Source organism: Arachis hypogaea, chromosome 9 (assembly GCF_003086295.3).
Source record: "Arachis hypogaea cultivar Tifrunner chromosome 9, arahy.Tifrunner.gnm2.J5K5, whole genome shotgun sequence".
Lineage (NCBI taxonomy): Eukaryota > Viridiplantae > Streptophyta > Magnoliopsida > Fabales > Fabaceae > Arachis > Arachis hypogaea.
In genome coordinates, this window is record NC_092044.1 from 92,599,860 (window position 1) to 92,617,416 (window position 17,557).

At 31.8% G+C, this 17,557-nt stretch overlaps 2 protein-coding genes across 3 annotated transcripts; one reads left to right on the forward strand and one right to left on the reverse strand.

The window, feature by feature from the left end:
• Positions 1 to 2,124: 2,124 nt before the first annotated feature.
• Positions 2,125 to 9,415, forward strand: LOC112711230 (COP1-interacting protein 7). Of its 2 annotated transcripts, none has more exons than XM_025763840.3 (13): positions 2,125 to 2,632; positions 3,259 to 3,438; positions 3,759 to 3,879; positions 3,961 to 4,018; positions 4,133 to 4,185; positions 4,271 to 4,329; positions 4,871 to 5,023; positions 5,129 to 5,322; positions 5,469 to 7,024; positions 7,114 to 8,061; positions 8,243 to 8,648; positions 8,927 to 8,992; positions 9,108 to 9,415. In XM_025763840.3, the coding sequence occupies exons 1-13, from the start codon at positions 2,574 to 2,576 to the stop codon at positions 9,176 to 9,178; spliced, it is 3,924 nt and encodes a 1,307-aa protein (XP_025619625.1). In that variant the 5' UTR covers positions 2,125 to 2,573; the 3' UTR covers positions 9,179 to 9,415. The 2 variants fall into 2 exon arrangements, with proteins under 2 accessions (XP_025619625.1, XP_072059287.1); XM_072203186.1 differs by having other exon boundaries at positions 2,153 to 2,632; positions 4,909 to 5,023.
• Positions 9,416 to 10,358: 943 nt separating this feature from the next.
• On the reverse strand, positions 10,359 to 12,055 carry LOC112713036 (putative protein phosphatase 2C-like protein 44). Its single transcript, XM_025765820.3, has 5 exons — positions 11,809 to 12,055; positions 11,419 to 11,712; positions 11,051 to 11,321; positions 10,825 to 10,922; positions 10,359 to 10,667 (listed from the first exon to the last, which is right to left on the reverse strand). Exons 1-5 carry the CDS (start codon positions 11,839 to 11,841, stop codon positions 10,530 to 10,532), a joined length of 834 nt encoding a protein of 277 aa, XP_025621605.1. The 5' UTR covers positions 11,842 to 12,055; the 3' UTR covers positions 10,359 to 10,529.
• Between the last annotated feature and the right edge of the window lie 5,502 nt (positions 12,056 to 17,557).

Sequence of the window (17,557 nt, forward strand, 5' to 3'; positions counted from 1 at the left end):
AAGAAAAAAAAGAAGATGGTGATGGTAATGAAAAAAAAAAGGAGCAGCAGAAGATGAGAAGGAGGGAAAGGAAGAGTTTTGAATTATACAGAACTTATCAGAATAAAAATACACCCAAATATCTTTGTGTTACACCTAAATATCGTCATTTTACACCCAAATTTGCTGCAAATACAGAAATGAGTTATACTACATGTACACTAAAATCAGCCACCAAAGTCAACCACCAATATAAAATATATACTGGAATACAAATATACATTGAAAATAAACTAAACCACATATGTATTTATACACAAATACATTGGTGGCTGATTTTAGTGTACAAAATAACATTTTTGTACAAAAAAATATTTTCTCTAATGTTGTATTTTTTTCTTTTGAATTGAATTACACTTCAGCCACTTGATTGGATTTAAAACAATAAAAAGAGCAGAAGACTTGTATGAGAAAAACACTTGTATGTGGAGAACAAACTGCTCACAAACACCACAGAGGAGCTGCAAAATACACCAAAAATACACCATATTAAAACAAGTATAAACTATAGAATGCAAATACAACTATAAAACCATCATAAAAAATGACAAAAATCAGATTCATGAATAATCATTAAACAAAAACTAAAACAATTCAACTAAAACAATAAGACAATTCACCCTCAGTGACATGAAAAGTCACAAACTGTAAATACACCCAAACTTTTCTGAAATACACCCAAATATTCCTGATTTACACTCGAACGTCGGATATAAAATGCAAAAAATTCATCAGAACTAGTACATTAGATTTAATTAAAACAAGAAATAATGAACAGCAAATTTCACAGACAAGGTTCACGCATTATTCAGGTACACAATCATAAACTACTAACTGGATTTAAATTCGGATTCAATTATTAATTGGAACTAAACCACACCTTAGGAACTTCATTGGATTCAAATTCAAAATCCACTTCGCTCTGCTTCAGCTGACAATCTGAAATTGAATCATCCATTATCTTCAAAACGATTTCAGAGTTTGATTTCAGAAATAATGAAAAACGAGAAAAACGAAGAAAGAGAAGAGAGAGAAACTTACGTAAACAGCAAAGGAGAAGGGAGAGAAAAACGTACGAAAGAGATCGAAGAGAGAAAGCAAGAAAATGCAGAAGGGATTTAAAAAAGGAAACAAAATTCTTTTGAAAAAGAAAATTATATATTCAGGCGTTGATTGATTGGAACATCTGTTAAGGAAGTATGTGAAACATACGTGCCATAAGAAACGTATTTTAGGGATAAAGAATATTGAGAACTTGTAAGACTTGTATAATAAAAAAGTTTGTATGTGGAGATTAATTCATCTTTTTATTATGTCTGCCATGCAACAACCGTTGAATGTTACGTAGAGGTCTCACTATTTTATAAATTGTAAATGAAAAAGTTAAGAATTAAATTTGACGTTGTATAAATTCTGTTAAAGAAAAAATTCTAGCAGAACAAAGGAAAGCCTAGACTCCTTTTGCCTATACAAAAATATTACTAAATGGCTAAATCCATTTAAAATTTAATTAAGTTTTTCGTGCTACACATATGTGTGACACTCACTAACCGAGTCCCTCACTAATAATAGATAATTCATAAATTGATTCCATACAGCACAGTTTTTTTTAATCAGGGTGGTTCATCAGAATTATTATTTGTTGATTGTTGAATAGGATTAGAAAATTATTAGCCAGCCTAATACTTAATAAACAGTTAAACACAGAGATCCAAACAGAGTACATTAAAAATTTTGACCTAAAATGAATACCTACCATACTTCTAATTAGAAAAATCTACACATCTTTTTTCACTTGCAATTGCAAGTTTTGACTAAAAACTATTTAAGTAAAAAATAAAAATAAAAATAAAAAACTTATTATCTTATTAATCTTTTCTTATAATAATATAATTAGGATTTTAGTAACAAGTGTATTACAAAGGGTAGTATGGTAAATTTAAACCAAGACCTCTGAGTTTCAAGCAGATCTGTCCGTCTAATCCAGTCATTGACACTATTGGGCGCTCCAATACTGTCTGTATGTTCTGTTGAAATTCCAATTATGCCCTCAATAATTTCCAATATTTGCAATCTAAACAGAAAAGATGAAACTCCATTTGGTTTGTCAGTTGTCACGCAGAAAAAAACCCGCACTGGAATTTGGAGCAAAAGGAGAAATCTTTGGATTCTCTCTCTTCATTTTTCTTTGCAACTCTCATCCCTCTTCTTCTACTTCTTCTGAAGGCATTGCTTTTCCCTTTGTAGCTCTTTCTGTAACTCACTCTTTTGTTCTGAGTCCTAAAGTCTAACAAAGCTTCATTTTCAATAAAAAAAGCTTGTCTTTTTGTTTGTTTTTTTTTTTTTTTTTCACTGAACCCCATTTTGGGTTGTATTTGTTCAACCCCTTTTTCTTTTTCTTCTTTTAAAATTCCTTTGTTGAGAACCCTTTTGTGGTTGGCCACTGATCTCAGAAAAAAACCCAAAGTTTCTGCTTTTTTAGTCTTAGGCTCTTAGCTTCTGTGATTGGTGTTTTTTAGTGTTGCAAAGAAACAATGAACTCTTCAACAAGGTTGGATTCAGCTGTGTTTCAGCTCACACCCACAAGAACCAGGTAATAATAGTATCACTCCAATTCATCAATGTTTGCATGTTGAGTTTCTTTTCATTTTTGTCATTTTTCACCTCAAAGAAGCAAACTTGGCACTAATAAAGGATTGAATTTGGGTTATGATTCGGTGAACCTTTCGTAGGCATTCTTTGTTTTTTTTGTGTTAAGACATTTGCTAGTTTCTGAACCGGAATAGTTCATTAAAGGTGCAATTTCTTTAGCTTATTTAGTTATTTCCTTATTTGGAGTGTGGTTCAGTTTATTTTTACTCTCAAGCGAGTTAACTTTTTTTTTTTTTTTTTTTTTAATTGGAGCCACTATGGTTTGGCCTTTTTGCAACATGAGTATAACATTCCAGTTTAGATTTGATTAAAAAACTCTAATGTGCTAAAATTTGAAGTTCTATGGGTGTCTAAGTATGGTTGTTTGGAATTGGTAATTTTTTTAGTACCAATACCGAGGCTTAAGGAAGGTGGATTAACTCTGAGAAACCCTGTTTTGTGTTTGCTTTCCATTTTTGTATCCCTGATTGATTCATCTTAAAGCTCGATTTAATTGAGAATGTAGTAGTATCTGTAGCCTTACTTGTGGTTTTGATGCATTACCCTCTGTGCTGTTCTGTAAATCAGGTTTGACTTGGTTATAAATGTGAATGAAAAGAAGGAGAAAATAGCATCGGGCTTGCTACATCCGTTTCTATCTCACTTGAAGGCTGCTCAGGATCAGATGGCCAAGGGTGGTTATTCAATTGTTCTTGAGCCTGATGGTAGCCGCGATGTCACATGGTTTACCAAGGGAACTGTCGAAAGGTTTGACTTTTTAACTCTCGGTTTATAATTGCGGTCTGTATTTCTTGGAAGTTGAATTTATTTTAAGTTTGCTTCTTAGACAATGTCATCACCTATTCACAAGTATGGATCTCAATTGTTGCCTTTTTTGTGATCTTTATGCTTAAATTCTTGTTATGTCTCTGTTTAGTCTTTCGAAACAAAAGATATGCGCTGGGAAATTGGCAGTGAAGTCATCCTTTGGGGGACTTGAAAGTTTTCCCTTTTAGAAATGTTTTCTAGGTTACATTTTAGGTTTGTACAAATTTACCTGTATAAACTTATTTCTCTGCTTTTTCTAGGTTTGTCCGTTTTGTGAGCACTCCTGAGATATTAGAACGTGTGTATACTACAGAATCTGAAATCTTACAAATTGAAGAGGCAATTGCAATTCAAGGAAACAATTGCATAGGGATTATCACTGTAAGTAAATATATATCATATTCTATGATTTTTTTTACCGCACCAAAAGACTATTTCTTCAACAATCATACATTTCTGCAGGCGGAAGAAAATCAAGTAAAACATGTAGAAAACACTGAAGCCACACCTGAAAGAACAAGTAAGTTTATTGCAAAATATCACTCTGCACAGAATTGAACAGTTATATATTTGGTAAAATGTCTGCTAAGATTAATAATTGTCTACAACTGAGGAATCTTGCTTCTTTACATAGGCCGAAAGACTGTGCAGGATACCAATGAGGAGAGAGCAATAGTCCTTTACAAGGTTAGTGGTCTTTCATACCTCCAATAATTTATTATTGGGTTGACTATGCTCTATTCACATTTCACTGTCCGTGGTTATGTCCCAGCCTGATGCAGAGCCACCTGCAGCAAATGGAAGCATCACTGCATCAGAAGAAAACTCAAAGTAAGTGCCGATTTTCTATCCTTCGATTTTTTCCCTGACTATGAGCACCTCAGGTAGAAGCTTTCAAGTTTTAATTAAGGCTGTGTATGATTAAATAAAAGATGTATGCACCTGTCCTTAGCATACTTAAATATGCCAGCCATTGCAGTTATTTCTAATTCGGGCAACCTTTTCTTTTTTTCTAAACAGAATAGACAAACTCTGTTGGCAATAAGTGGGAAAAAGAATTTTAGGGTGAATCTTATATTAGCTTGGCCATAACTTGATTTTTCGATGTATAATTCTGTATTGCAAGCAGCATATTGGAAAGCGTATCTCTCTTTGGGATAAGTAATCTAATTTAGGGATCACTGCATGCAAAAAGACACAGTCTATAAATACATCTATGATAGTGTGAAACTGTTAGGATAGCTGTTTCTACTTTGTTAGCTTGTCTTATACTTTCTATTAAAGTTTGTCTTATTCATTGAGTTTCCTTGCACTTTGTAAAACAGAATTTTAAAACCTATTTTGTGTTCGCTTCTATGACATATTATATTAGAGCCCATCTTCTGAAAGTCCTAGAGTCCCGTAAATCAGTGCTGCAGAAAGAGCAAGGCATGGCATTTGCACGTGCTGTTGCTGCTGGTTTCGACATTGATCATATGCCAGCCTTAGTCTCATTTGCTGAATGCTTTGGAGCATCGCGCTTATTGTAAGAAAAGCTTTTCTTTTGTAGGCTATTTTGACCTTTTGTGTTGGTTGGTAAAATCTTTGGTTCTTCACTCATTTACCTGGTGTTAATTTCATCACGTGTTAGAGATGCATGCTCAAAATATAGAGATCTATGGAAAAGAAAACACGAAACTGGACAGTGGCTTGAAATTGGAGCTGCTGAAATGATGTCCAATCACTCGGACGTCCCTGCAAATGCATCAAACATCACATTTCCCATTATGGCCTCTACACCGCATACTGAGTCAGACTCGGGGAATAATGGGAAAGCAAATTCAGGTGCCTATCAATTCCAACATACTGTAAACTTGTAAATATACGGATTTATCATCAGTAGTTTAGAAAATCATAATATCGTATTATTCATATCTTTTCTAACATGCCCAAATGCATATGTCTTGACAATTTTGTTTGCACATTTTCAGATGTTCTTCCAATGGGTCAACCATCTCTAAGTCCTGGGGATAATAGTCAAGGTCAATTCCCGCACCCTATGTTTCCTCCATGGCCTGTCCATTCTCCCCTGGGTGCTGTACCTGTCTTTCCACCATATCCGGTTCAAGGTATACCCTACTACCAAGCTTATCCTGGAAACAGTCCATATATGCAGCCAAATTATTCACCTATGGAGGAGCCAAGATTTGCTTCTGGTCAAAACATGAGGCACAGAAGGCATTCCATGGATAGTAGACACAGCAATACTGAATCAGAAACATGGGATGTAGAAACCTCAAAATCAAGGTTGCAGGATGAAGCAGATATGGATAGGGATGGTTCACAGAGTAGAGATCGACAGAAGGGTAGCCGATCAGGCAGAAAGAAATCTGGAATGGTGGTCATTCGGAACATCAATTACATAACAAAGGCTGAAAATTCTTCTGGCAGTGAATCATATTCAAATTCTGGCTCAGAAATAGATGAAGGCCAAGATGCTCAGGAATCTGTGAAGACCTTGAAAAGAAGGGACAGAGGTGAATCTGCGAAGAGGTTGAACTTGACAGATAAGGAAGTAGACCATGGGAATGATGCAGATGGAGGACACTGGCAAGCATTCCAAAGTTGTTTATTGAGAGATGCTGATGACGATAGACATGCCATAGACCAAGAACAATTTGATCTGCCAAACGCGAATTCCATGAGAAGAAAGAAACATGTTGTAGGTGATGATCCTTTGGTTTCTAGTGAGCGAGATATGCATGAACTTCAAGGCAGTGGTTCTATGGATATGCATAGCATTAGCAAAGGATTGACCCTCAAGCCTAGGGCATCTGGTGATGATTTATCATTGTCTGTGAAGGAAGGGCATTCTAGTGATGGCAGGTCTATAGATGTACAATCTTTAGAAGCAAATGGAATAAGGCGTGGTTATAGGACTGTTGGAAATGATGATTTCATAGTCCCAAAACATGAAGGTCACTTTGATAATTCACATCCTTCCTCGGATATGGAAGCAGTCAGTGGACTAGGTTATTCAAACAATAAAATGGAAAGGAAGTTGTTTCATGATATGAATGATGACTCCTACATAGTGGACCATAGGTCGGTCGCAGTCAATGATGTGGGACATGATGAGAGAAATGCTATTGACATGGACTCTGAGTTTCCAACGTCGCATCTAAAGGAAGAAAAATCATCTAATGGGATAAATTATGAGCCAGATGAATTGAGCATGATGCCTGAACGTGGAGCGGAAATGGTGTCAATGAGTTATGACCCTGCTTTAGACTATGAAATGATGGCCGAGGCTGAAGTTTCTTCTTTGCAAGATAAGAATAACAAAGGGGTCGTGACTGAAGAATCTGCGAAGCCAGATAAAGAGCAGAAATCAAAAGTTACTCCAAATAGTTCTGATAAGATTAAGGCTGTTGGGCCAATCAGGAGAGGGAAGCCTTCTAAACTGAGTCCTTTGGACGAGGCGCGAGCCCGTGCTGATAGATTGAGAAACTATAAAGCTGATCTCCAAAAGATGAAGAAAGAAAAGGTACTCATTTCTTTTCATGTTGTTCACTTGTTCAAGGTTACTCATCTGTAATTCAACTCTATTCATTTCTGTTTATTGATAATAACTAGGAAGAAGAGGAGATAAAACGCCTAGAAGCTTTAAAGCTAGAGAGGCAAAAGAGAATTGCTGCCAAGAGTGGCACAGTTACAACAAAGTCACCGGTAACCAAGAAACAATTACCGGCAAAACTTTCACCAAGCTCTCATAAAGGATCAAAATTTAGTGATTCGGAACCAGGACCATCCTCACCCCTTCAAAGATTCCCCGTCCGAACTGCTTCTGCTGGATCTAGTGATTACTCAAAAGTCTCCAGAACCAGCAAATTGAATACCAGAAGCCAGTCGTCTGAAAACAAACTAAGCCGATCGGTGTCTTCTTTGCCTGAATCTAAGCCTGAGAAGGGTGAAGGTACAACAGATACTAAGGCATCGATGGCGCGGATTAGAAGATTATCAGAACCTAAAATGAGCACTGTCCGTCAGACTTCCTCAGCTAAACCACATAACGCCGGGACAATATCAAAGACTAAATCCGTTGATGGACCTGAGAGCAAAAAGATTTCGGCTATAGTGAGTTATGATAAAAGCAAGACTGCCGCCCTTCCGGAACTGAAAATCAGAACTTCTGCAGCAAGTGATGATGTTCAAAACAAATCATCAGTCAAAGAGAAGGCACAGAAATCGAATGGTAACAAGCCTTCTGTGAACTCAGACAGTACCTTAGCAAAGAAAAATGAAACACAAACTTCACCCTCTAAAGACCTAGATGACAATCCTGTTGTTGAGAAGACTGTTGTGATGCTTGAATGTGAGAAACCTTGTGCTCCTGCTATTCATAAGTCAGAAGAAAAAACTGAGACACTGAAAAAGCAATATGATAATGAAGACATGAAGGAGAAATGTGAGCCAGCAACAAGATATGTTGCTATTCGTGCACCTGTTTCACCTCCAAGCATGGATATGACAGATACTGCAACATCAGGGAGCCAATCACACCTGCCACATGCATCTACTGGAGTATGTATTCATAACTTAGATGATATAGCTTTGAGCCTTTGATTATAGCTAGAGATATGCTAAATCTATTCAGCACTAATGTCTTATTTTTACCCTTATCTGCATGATTGTAGAAATGCATATATTGCTTAGAACTTCTTTGTGCATCATCTAAGTTTGAATTTGATATCTTCCAAATCAGGTCAAATTGCATGATAAAGAGAAAGAACATTCGAAGTCATTTAACATTTCTGTTGCCGAGGAAACATATCAAGCTCCATATGCCCGGGTTTCTTCTTTGGAAGATCCTAGCACCAGAAATACTGAGTATGGTAAAGCTGTCCCAACCGTTTTAGAGGCCACGGCAATTGGCGGGGAGAGTGTTAAAGCACATGTGTCCGACACTCGAAACTCAACACTTGAGAAGATTCCTGAAGCAGTTGAGAAGCCTCAGGTAAAGGAATCATCAAAAGGTTTCCGAAGACTATTGAAGTTTGGAAAAAAGAGTCATAGCTCAGCAAATTCTGGACACAACATCGAATCCGATAATGCCAGCAATGATGGTGCCGAGGCAGATCAGATTGGAACGAATGGTTCGTCCATTGAAGGTAATCTGCTCCTCCTGGACCTCAGCATAATAAATCTTCTTCCATGGATACTAAATTTTGTCCATATCAATTATTTTTTTAATTTTCTCTAATTATATCACTCTTTTTGTATAAATATTTATCTTGGCTATATTATTGTGACATGTTACCTAAGATGTATTGCCTTCGTATTTTCGTGTCGTATCGTATCTTGCCGTATCTAGTATTTGTACCCGTATTAGCGCAACACTTACCCTGAGATTACAGACTTACAGTCATATGTCCTGTTTCATGTTCAGTTCATACTTTGAAGAATCTGATCTCTCAAGATGAAACACCAACTACCAGCTCAACTCAACAAAAGTGTGAGTACTCAATGCATGCTCTCAATTAATTTAAGTGCATTTGAATTAACTTTTTGATATCTATAATCCATTCCATTCTTAATATGTAAAATGGTAAACCATATTCTTTGTGCAGCTTCTCGGTCGTTCTCATTGCTATCACCATTTCGAAGCAAGAATAGTGAAAAGAAAATAAATATGGCTTGATACAATATAGTGGTTTCACCCTTCACTTGGATTCCTCTCTTGTTTTCTTTCTTTTCCAGTTGATATGTCATTAGTTATTGTGTGGTTGCGAAAAGATCACCGAGTAATTAATATATAATATATTGCTGTGAAATTGATCTTTGTATGTAAATTCATGTGCTGCTGTTCATATTCCGAATCAATTTGTATATTTACTAGTATCTTATTAAATTAGATATTATCTTTTGGATCGAGAAGGTGATCTCCTTTCTATTTTCTTTTTTTGTTATCCGAAAAATCTTGGGTTATTAAAAATTATAAAGTGACAAATAAACTATTGAAAATTTACATTTTGGATAGATTAGTTCTTTATGAAAAAGAATTACCAATAAAATCTTCTAAAATAATAAATGTGGACAAGTTAGTTTAAATTAAGACTTCCTATCTTAATTATAGATGGCTAATTTGAAGGTAATCAAATTTGTTATCCCGGTTTTGGAAGATTTTATTGACTTTTTTTTTAACTAATTTGTTTGAAGTGTAAATTATAGGTGTTTATTTGTTATTTTATTCAAAATAAAATTATATTAATATTTCATGTTTTGAATACGAAGACAATTCAATTGCTTTTTGAAAATTCTCTTCGGGCATTCTTGAAGAAAACAACAGAAATAATATGGATAACAACAATGCTAGGAACCAATTCTATATAAGTCAAGAATCAGCCAACTGGTAACCGGATGTTGCTACTAATAGGCACACGGATGTTTCTTTTTCTTGTAAATTAGATGGTTTTGGATATGATTTCTATGTTTCATGTGTTACGCATTAATAAAACATAATTAATTATATAGAATCAACTAATGAATGATCACAACATCTGTTCCGTGATTCTCTCCTAACACTAACGTGGTCAACAATAATTAACAAATAAATTAAATTATAAATTAATAAAACTAATTATAATTAATTATGTTGTTCCATTCTTGGCTGATTATTAGTTGGTTCCATATACTTTTCCTATGGATAAATGCTAGGCATGACTATGTTTTTAGACATTAAATAGTACGACGTGGATCTTACTCTGTGGATTCAATTAGTTTGGTGTTTATTTTCTTTAAGATCTCAAACTAATTATTCTAATAATAAAAATGAATATCATTAATTTAATTGCATAATCCAAAAGAAAACTCCAAAGAAAGAAAGGAATTTGAACTTCAATCTAATCTAACACAATATTCTGTTGAACAATAATATACTTTCTTTCTAAAACCATTGAAGTCAATGGACCATATTGAAATGGATAAAGAAACATAGGCATTCTACACTGTCACATTTCTATAGATAATTGCCTATTAGGATTGCATGATTATCACTCAAAGCGAATGATTAAGCATGAGATGTTGCTTTTGCTCATCCTATTCATAGCTTCCTTTGCCAAGAATTCCGCTGCTTCTTGGGGATCCTCTATGTGACTTATCAGATTCACTGCCTCTTGATTCTGCATCACCTACATATACACATATACATATGCAAGATTCAATTCTTTCCTGCTTTTCAAAAACACACTTGTATGCTTTATGAGTTTTGTTAACGACACTTATTAATGTTTTAGAAACTTACTCGTTGATAAAACCTTGACAATTATAATGGTTTAAATAGCTTACCTCCCATATACCATTGCTGGCCATTATCAGAAATTCAGTATCTGAATCAATCCTTTCTCCTTTCACAACAAGTTCTGAGCCTCTAGAATGACTTTTACCTGATTCACATCTATACTTTGTTAAACACAGCTATAGCATCCAAAATAAGATGCGAAAATGATAGATATATTAAATCAACAAAAAAAAACAAAAGAGAGTGTTTTGTTAGATTAAATATGCATAATACCGGAGAAGAGTCTGCGAGACCAATGTATTCTTGGTGAATGTTGGTGGTGTCTACCAGATGATGTGTGATGATGAGCTATGCCATCTCTGCAGACAACAGTTTTATAATCTCCCATGTTTGCTATCACAAGCTTCTCTCCATTTATCACCATAACACATGATCCTGAACCCATTCTGCTTCTTTCATCTGATTCATACTCCTCTCTTATCTTTGCCCTTGCACCAAGGTATGCCCTCTTCAGCGTTTCCTTGCTTTTCCTCCTTAAATGAGACTATGTATAACATATAGTTTTCCACATCAGACCAAACATATAGGATTCAAGAATCTTCAATAACAAAGTAACACAATGATAAAAAAAATCAATTAACCTCTTGAAGCTTCTTGTTAAAGAAATTGGATTGAATGTACTTGGTAACCACATCTCCAACTACAACGTCAAAGATTCCGAAATACCACAATTCATTATGATCCATTTGCTCTCTTTGCACCACTACTGAATCAAAGTTCAAAAGGTCTTTTTCAGAACCTTGATGATGCTCCACCACATAATATCCATGTGTTATTGGCATCATCCATGAAGGCTTCTTTGCAGGCACCATCACATGCTTTCTCTTTACTCCTCTTCGGCCGCGGCCTAGCAGAAACCGTTTCAGCCGGAAAACCTTACAAAACCCAAATACAACAGCCAAAGATTATTAGTTCTTGATCTATAAAGAATCATTCTTGCCATCTCTTAATCAAGATTGAATAAAAATTACCTTAAGCTTGAGAGGAAGATATTTGAATCCCATCTTTTTCTTTTTCTCTCTATTGTTTGGTCAGATATTCAGAGAAAAAATGACATATGGTTGCACAATATGTTGAACAAAGAAAATTAACAAACCAAGCTTTGAATATAGATCAGAATATAGTTGTTGAGTAACAATTGGCCTTGGTGCCTTTCATAAAAGGGTTTTAATGAGTTTCAAACCCCTTAACATTCCTAGCGGTTACAAAGAAATATATATTTGAAAATGTGTGTTTTAAAAATATTTATATTAACTCATTCTCGATATTTTTATGTAATTTTTAGTCATTAAAAATTAAAAAAGGCTATTAATAATTCAATGTAAGACTACAAATTAAATGTACTCTAGAAATGTTTATTTGGTTTTTCTGGTTTGACTAATTAAATTGAGAACTATATAAGTCTTCAAATAAATTTGTGTTTTGACTCAAAGATACCCATAAATTGTAAAGAAAGTAATGTTAAATACGTTGAGAAGAATTCTGAATTTAGAAAAGGTACTCCAATTAGCTTCAATCTTCAGATAGGAGGAAACTTTGAATAGGAATTTAATGTCAAGAACCATAGAGTAAATAAAACGAAAAATCAACGCGTTGGGTTGACATATACCAAGTATTCCTAAAAGTAATTGATAATTAATTAATTAGAATTTTACTAAGGTTATTCAGTTATTCTAACCCCTTTTACGACTTAGTATTTCTAAGTGGATGTTAAACCTCTTATATATTCTTAAAAAGATAAAAGGTTGACCATGTATTAAAATGCATTTACCAAGTTTCAACAAGGTAAACAAACTACTCTTAACCTGATCAATTACTAATTAATTAATAAAAGCATGTTACAAACGGCATGAAGAGGCATAACAAATATTTATGAACGGCACATGGCACGTCGATATTCATGGCTTTTGGTTGTTAGATTAAGGTGGCTTGTTATAAATCCTGGAAGCGAATCGGTTTTACATTTTTTTTAAATTATTGATTTAATTTTAATGCTATGAGTTAGGTTTTATTTTAAATATTTGCTTATTAAGTTGGTTGCGTATTTTGAATGTGCCCTACCTGGAGGTTGGGGTGCTTGTTGTAAGAGTAACTCTATTTGTTTGGTTCTTCTCTGTTGATAGATAATTTTATTTAATTGAACTTGGGTGTTCTTGATTTTAAATAAAATAAAAAATACTAATGTGGATGCAAATTTAAACTCATAACTGTTGTTGCTGATGACTTTGGCTTAAATTTCTTTAGGCATTTAGCTTAGGGGTGGCAATGGGGTAGTTTTTTATCTTATCCGATTATGCTCCGTCCTATAATAATTCGTATAGAATTCGTTTCACTTATAATCTACGAGTAGTAAAGAGTTGAATCTTAACCTATTTCAATACGTTTCTATAATTATTAAAATCTAAAAATAAAATAAAATTTTAAAATTTATATAACCATCCTCGTATATATAACATAAATTAAAGTAAAAATTTTTATATATGTATATATATATTTATATAATTCATCAAACATGAAATTTCTCGAAACATAAATTTTGCCATTATAAGATAAGTTCTTATTATATCCTTTATATTGAGAGTCATAACCAATAAAAACATATTTAGCGGACCTAAAATCTAATTTACGCTTACTGTATGGCCTTAATAAGGGATAACAAGCACCGCCTAATACTTAGAAGAGTATAATAAGGTAGTTTGTTAAAAATCAATTCAAAAAGAAATTTAGATCATCTTTAGTAGAAATTCATTTCAGATTTATTTATAATCCATCTGTTATAAAAAAAGTAACTTTACATCAATTTTTGCGTCATAAATAATAAATAAAAACTTAAAACATCTTTCTTCTCCATTAAAAAAAAACTACCTTTAGTCACTATTGCAATTCAACTTAATTAATTAATTAAAGTAATTAAAATTAATATAATTATTATTTCTTACAATAATATTTTTTAAATTTATAAATTCAAAAATAATTCATTGTTATAAAATGTTAATATTAAAAAAGTCATATAAAAAAAATACACAATATATAAAATGAGATTACACTAATTTGTAAAATTATTTAATATAAAAAACATAATTAAGCTCTATAGTTAACGATAAGTATTGTGAAATTGTCATATATGTTCAATCAAGTCATCTTTCAACTGTTTATGCTGCTATCTATTTCGAAGTTAGACATTTTTTTGAAGAAATTGATGATATAGTGCAAAATCTTCCTCTCCCAACTGAGGTTGTGATAAGCCGTTTTCGACATCGTTATACCCTAAGTCTTGAGCAAAATTTCCTGCATAAGTGTTTCTTTCATCCTCAATAATCATATTATATAATATAATACAAGCTTGCATTATGTTTGCAAGTTTCTTCTTTTCCCAAAATACAAACTCACATTATGTTTGCAACAATCATATTATGCAATAAAAGTGTATGTAAGTAGTATATATAGAGTAACAAAATATTAATTTATTAATAATAACAGTAACATAATAACGGCTAATTTTGCAACGGCTAATTTTGTAATATGGTTAGTATTTCAAATTTCATACATAAAAATAAACCACTCACCAACATAAAAAATTAAAATTATTTTTTTATGTAAAAAAATTTAATTAATTATAATTTAATATAATAATATAAATAATATTTAATACTAATTTAATTATTTATATTAATTATGATTTAAATAATTAATACAAATTATTAATTAAATAGAATTATAATTAATATTATAATCATTAATAAATTAAATATAATTTAATTATTTAATATAATTTTTTAAATATTTATATTAAATAAGTAAATCATATTTAATTTATAAATAATTATAATAATTAATTATATAGGTAAAGTAAAATATATGTATAATTAACATATCTATATGTATATAAAATATTGTTAATTTTATTAATAAAATATTATTTAATTTTTTTTAATTTAATTGACACATGTTTGAATATTATTGGTTAAAATAAAAAAAAAATTAAATCCCTTTGAGTAGGATTTTATTTGCTTCTATGATGGAATTTATCTTTATTTTACTCCAACTATTAGTTTCTATTTTTTGTCAAACAAATAGTAAATAGGGTCTTCATTTGTTCACTATTAGACAAGACATGTTCTTAAAGTACTCCAATGATTATTTTTTTTTGGAGTTTTCATTATTGTACATGTAAGAAAAAATGGAACCAATCATTAAAGTGAGATAAGAAGGAATTCCTTCTCTTTGATCAAGAAGGAGAGTCTCTCTAAATGGGGACTCCTATTATTCAATAATAACTTGTCGTTTGGCAAGTTATTTAAAAAATAAATAATTATATAAAATTTTAATTAATTAAATAATTATATTTTTATTTAATTAATAATTTACATTAATTATTTAAATAATAATTAATTAAATAATTAAATTATAATTAATTTATTAATAATTATAATAATTAATTAGATTAAATAATTAAATTTTTATTTAATTAATAATTTATATTAATTATTCATATCATAATTAATATTAAATATTATTTATATTATTACATTAAATTATAATTAATTAAATTTACTTACATTAAAAATAAATTTAATTTTTATACTTTACAAAATAATTTTTGGTTGGGTTGGTTATTTTTATTTTTAAAATTTAAAATGCTAACCACATTAAACACATATGACAATTTCACAATGCTTGTCGTCAATTATAGAACTTAATTATATTTTTCTTTGTATTAAATAATTTTACAAATTAGTGTAATCACGAATTATATATTGTGTATTATTGTTATATATGAATTTATTTAATATTAATATCTTTTAATAGTGAATTATTTTTGAATTTATAAATTTAAATAATATTATTGAAAAAATTAATTACATTAATTTTAAGCATTTTAATTAATTAATTAATTAATTAAGTGGAACCACAATAGGGACTAAAGTTAGTTCCTCCTAATGGAGAAGAGAAATGCTTTGAGTTCCTATTTACTGTTTATGATGCAAAAGCTAATGTGAAATTACTTTTTATGCCAACCTACTGGAGATGGTCTTATTGCCCAAAACATGTGTTGCTAATCTGTTGATAAGATAGGTGGCAGTAACTACAGCTTCATCCAAATAAGTCTTGGGCATGGCAACAGCAAAAATTTTAAATAAACTCATTTTAATGAGATGTTTATGTTTTTTTCTGTCCTTCTATTCTGTTGGGGGTATATGGACAAGAGAACCTATGCTAAAAGCCTTCTTGTATTATATAGGCAGAAAAAGTTTTAGATGTATACTCACCACCATTATCATAGCATAATTCTTTTAATTTGTAATTTGTCAATTTTTTATGAATGATTTTTACTATTTAAAGACAGTAAAGATATAAGATTTATTGACTAAAACAAATGTGCATGTGTACCTAAAATATGTATCAATGAATGTTACATAATACCATTATTCAAGATGAGAAATAAGAGGTGCTAGATCTCAAACATCAGAATACACTAGTTGTAGAGGAGTTGTGTATATAGTATTAAAGTCAGAATAGGATAAAGAATGCATTTTAGCATTAGTACAATATTCATAAACAATGGAGGCAAAATCAAAATCATTATTATGATGAACATTAATGTGACATTTATTTAGAATGAGTTTTATAATTTTTTATGGCAGAATGACCAAGTCTAATGCCACACATCAAAAGAAATAGTAGAAGTATAAAGAACTTGAAAAACAGATTTATAATTCTTTGGTACAGCAACATTAACAAACTGATAAAGGCCATCCTTTCTAAAACCTTGAAGAAGCGATCTCTGAGTAAACTGGTATTTCACAGCACAATGGTAAGCATGAAATTCAAAATATAAATAGTTATCATCAACAAATTTTAAAACACCTATTAAATTCTTAGTCATATTTGGTGAATGTATCAATTTTTGTAAATAGAATAATCTTTTAGATTCAATTGCATAAAGAAAAGAACTACCAATTTTAATAATAAGAATAGCTAATCCATTACCCACTTGAACCTAATCTAATCCAAGGTATTCTAATGATGTGATTATGTTGGATGGAGTTGTAATAATGTGGTGAGATGCATTTATGTCAGGGTATCAATTTTGATCTGAAATAGTTGAAAAAACAACCAAGTGTGTAGTTGAATTGTGAAAAGTAGATGTAGGTGGTAATGGTGTATTGAATGTGTAACAAAAAAAATAGTAGAAAGAGGACTGAGGCAAGTAATGATAGTTGTGTCCAAAATAATAAGTCGTTATCACCAGGGAAAGAATTAATTACTGAGACAGGACAGATGGCAATTAATTTGCAACAAAAGAATAGTGGGAAAGGCATGAGAGAGAGAACCTTAAATAGAAGGTTGGAAGGTTATGTGTGGCAGCATTGAGTGGTATTGCTCTCTCTCTCTTTCTGAAAATTCTTCACTGGCTTCTTTTTCCTTTTGAATATTGCTTCCTTATCCCTCTTTTTTTCCATCATTCAGATGTTGCTGTGACAATAGATGAGTAACAATAATTCTCTATTCCCTTAACACTACCTACGAGATTACCCTTATAGTATTGATTATACTTTTTCTTGTCTTCTTTATACTGTTTTATTGCTATTAGCACTTAATGGTTCTTGTAATACTCCTTTGTGAGATTTTCATGCTCTCTTAGTTAATATCACGAGATCTTTACCCTTCCATTTGGTGCTATCATTGATCACGGCCGACAATACTCGGATGAAGACT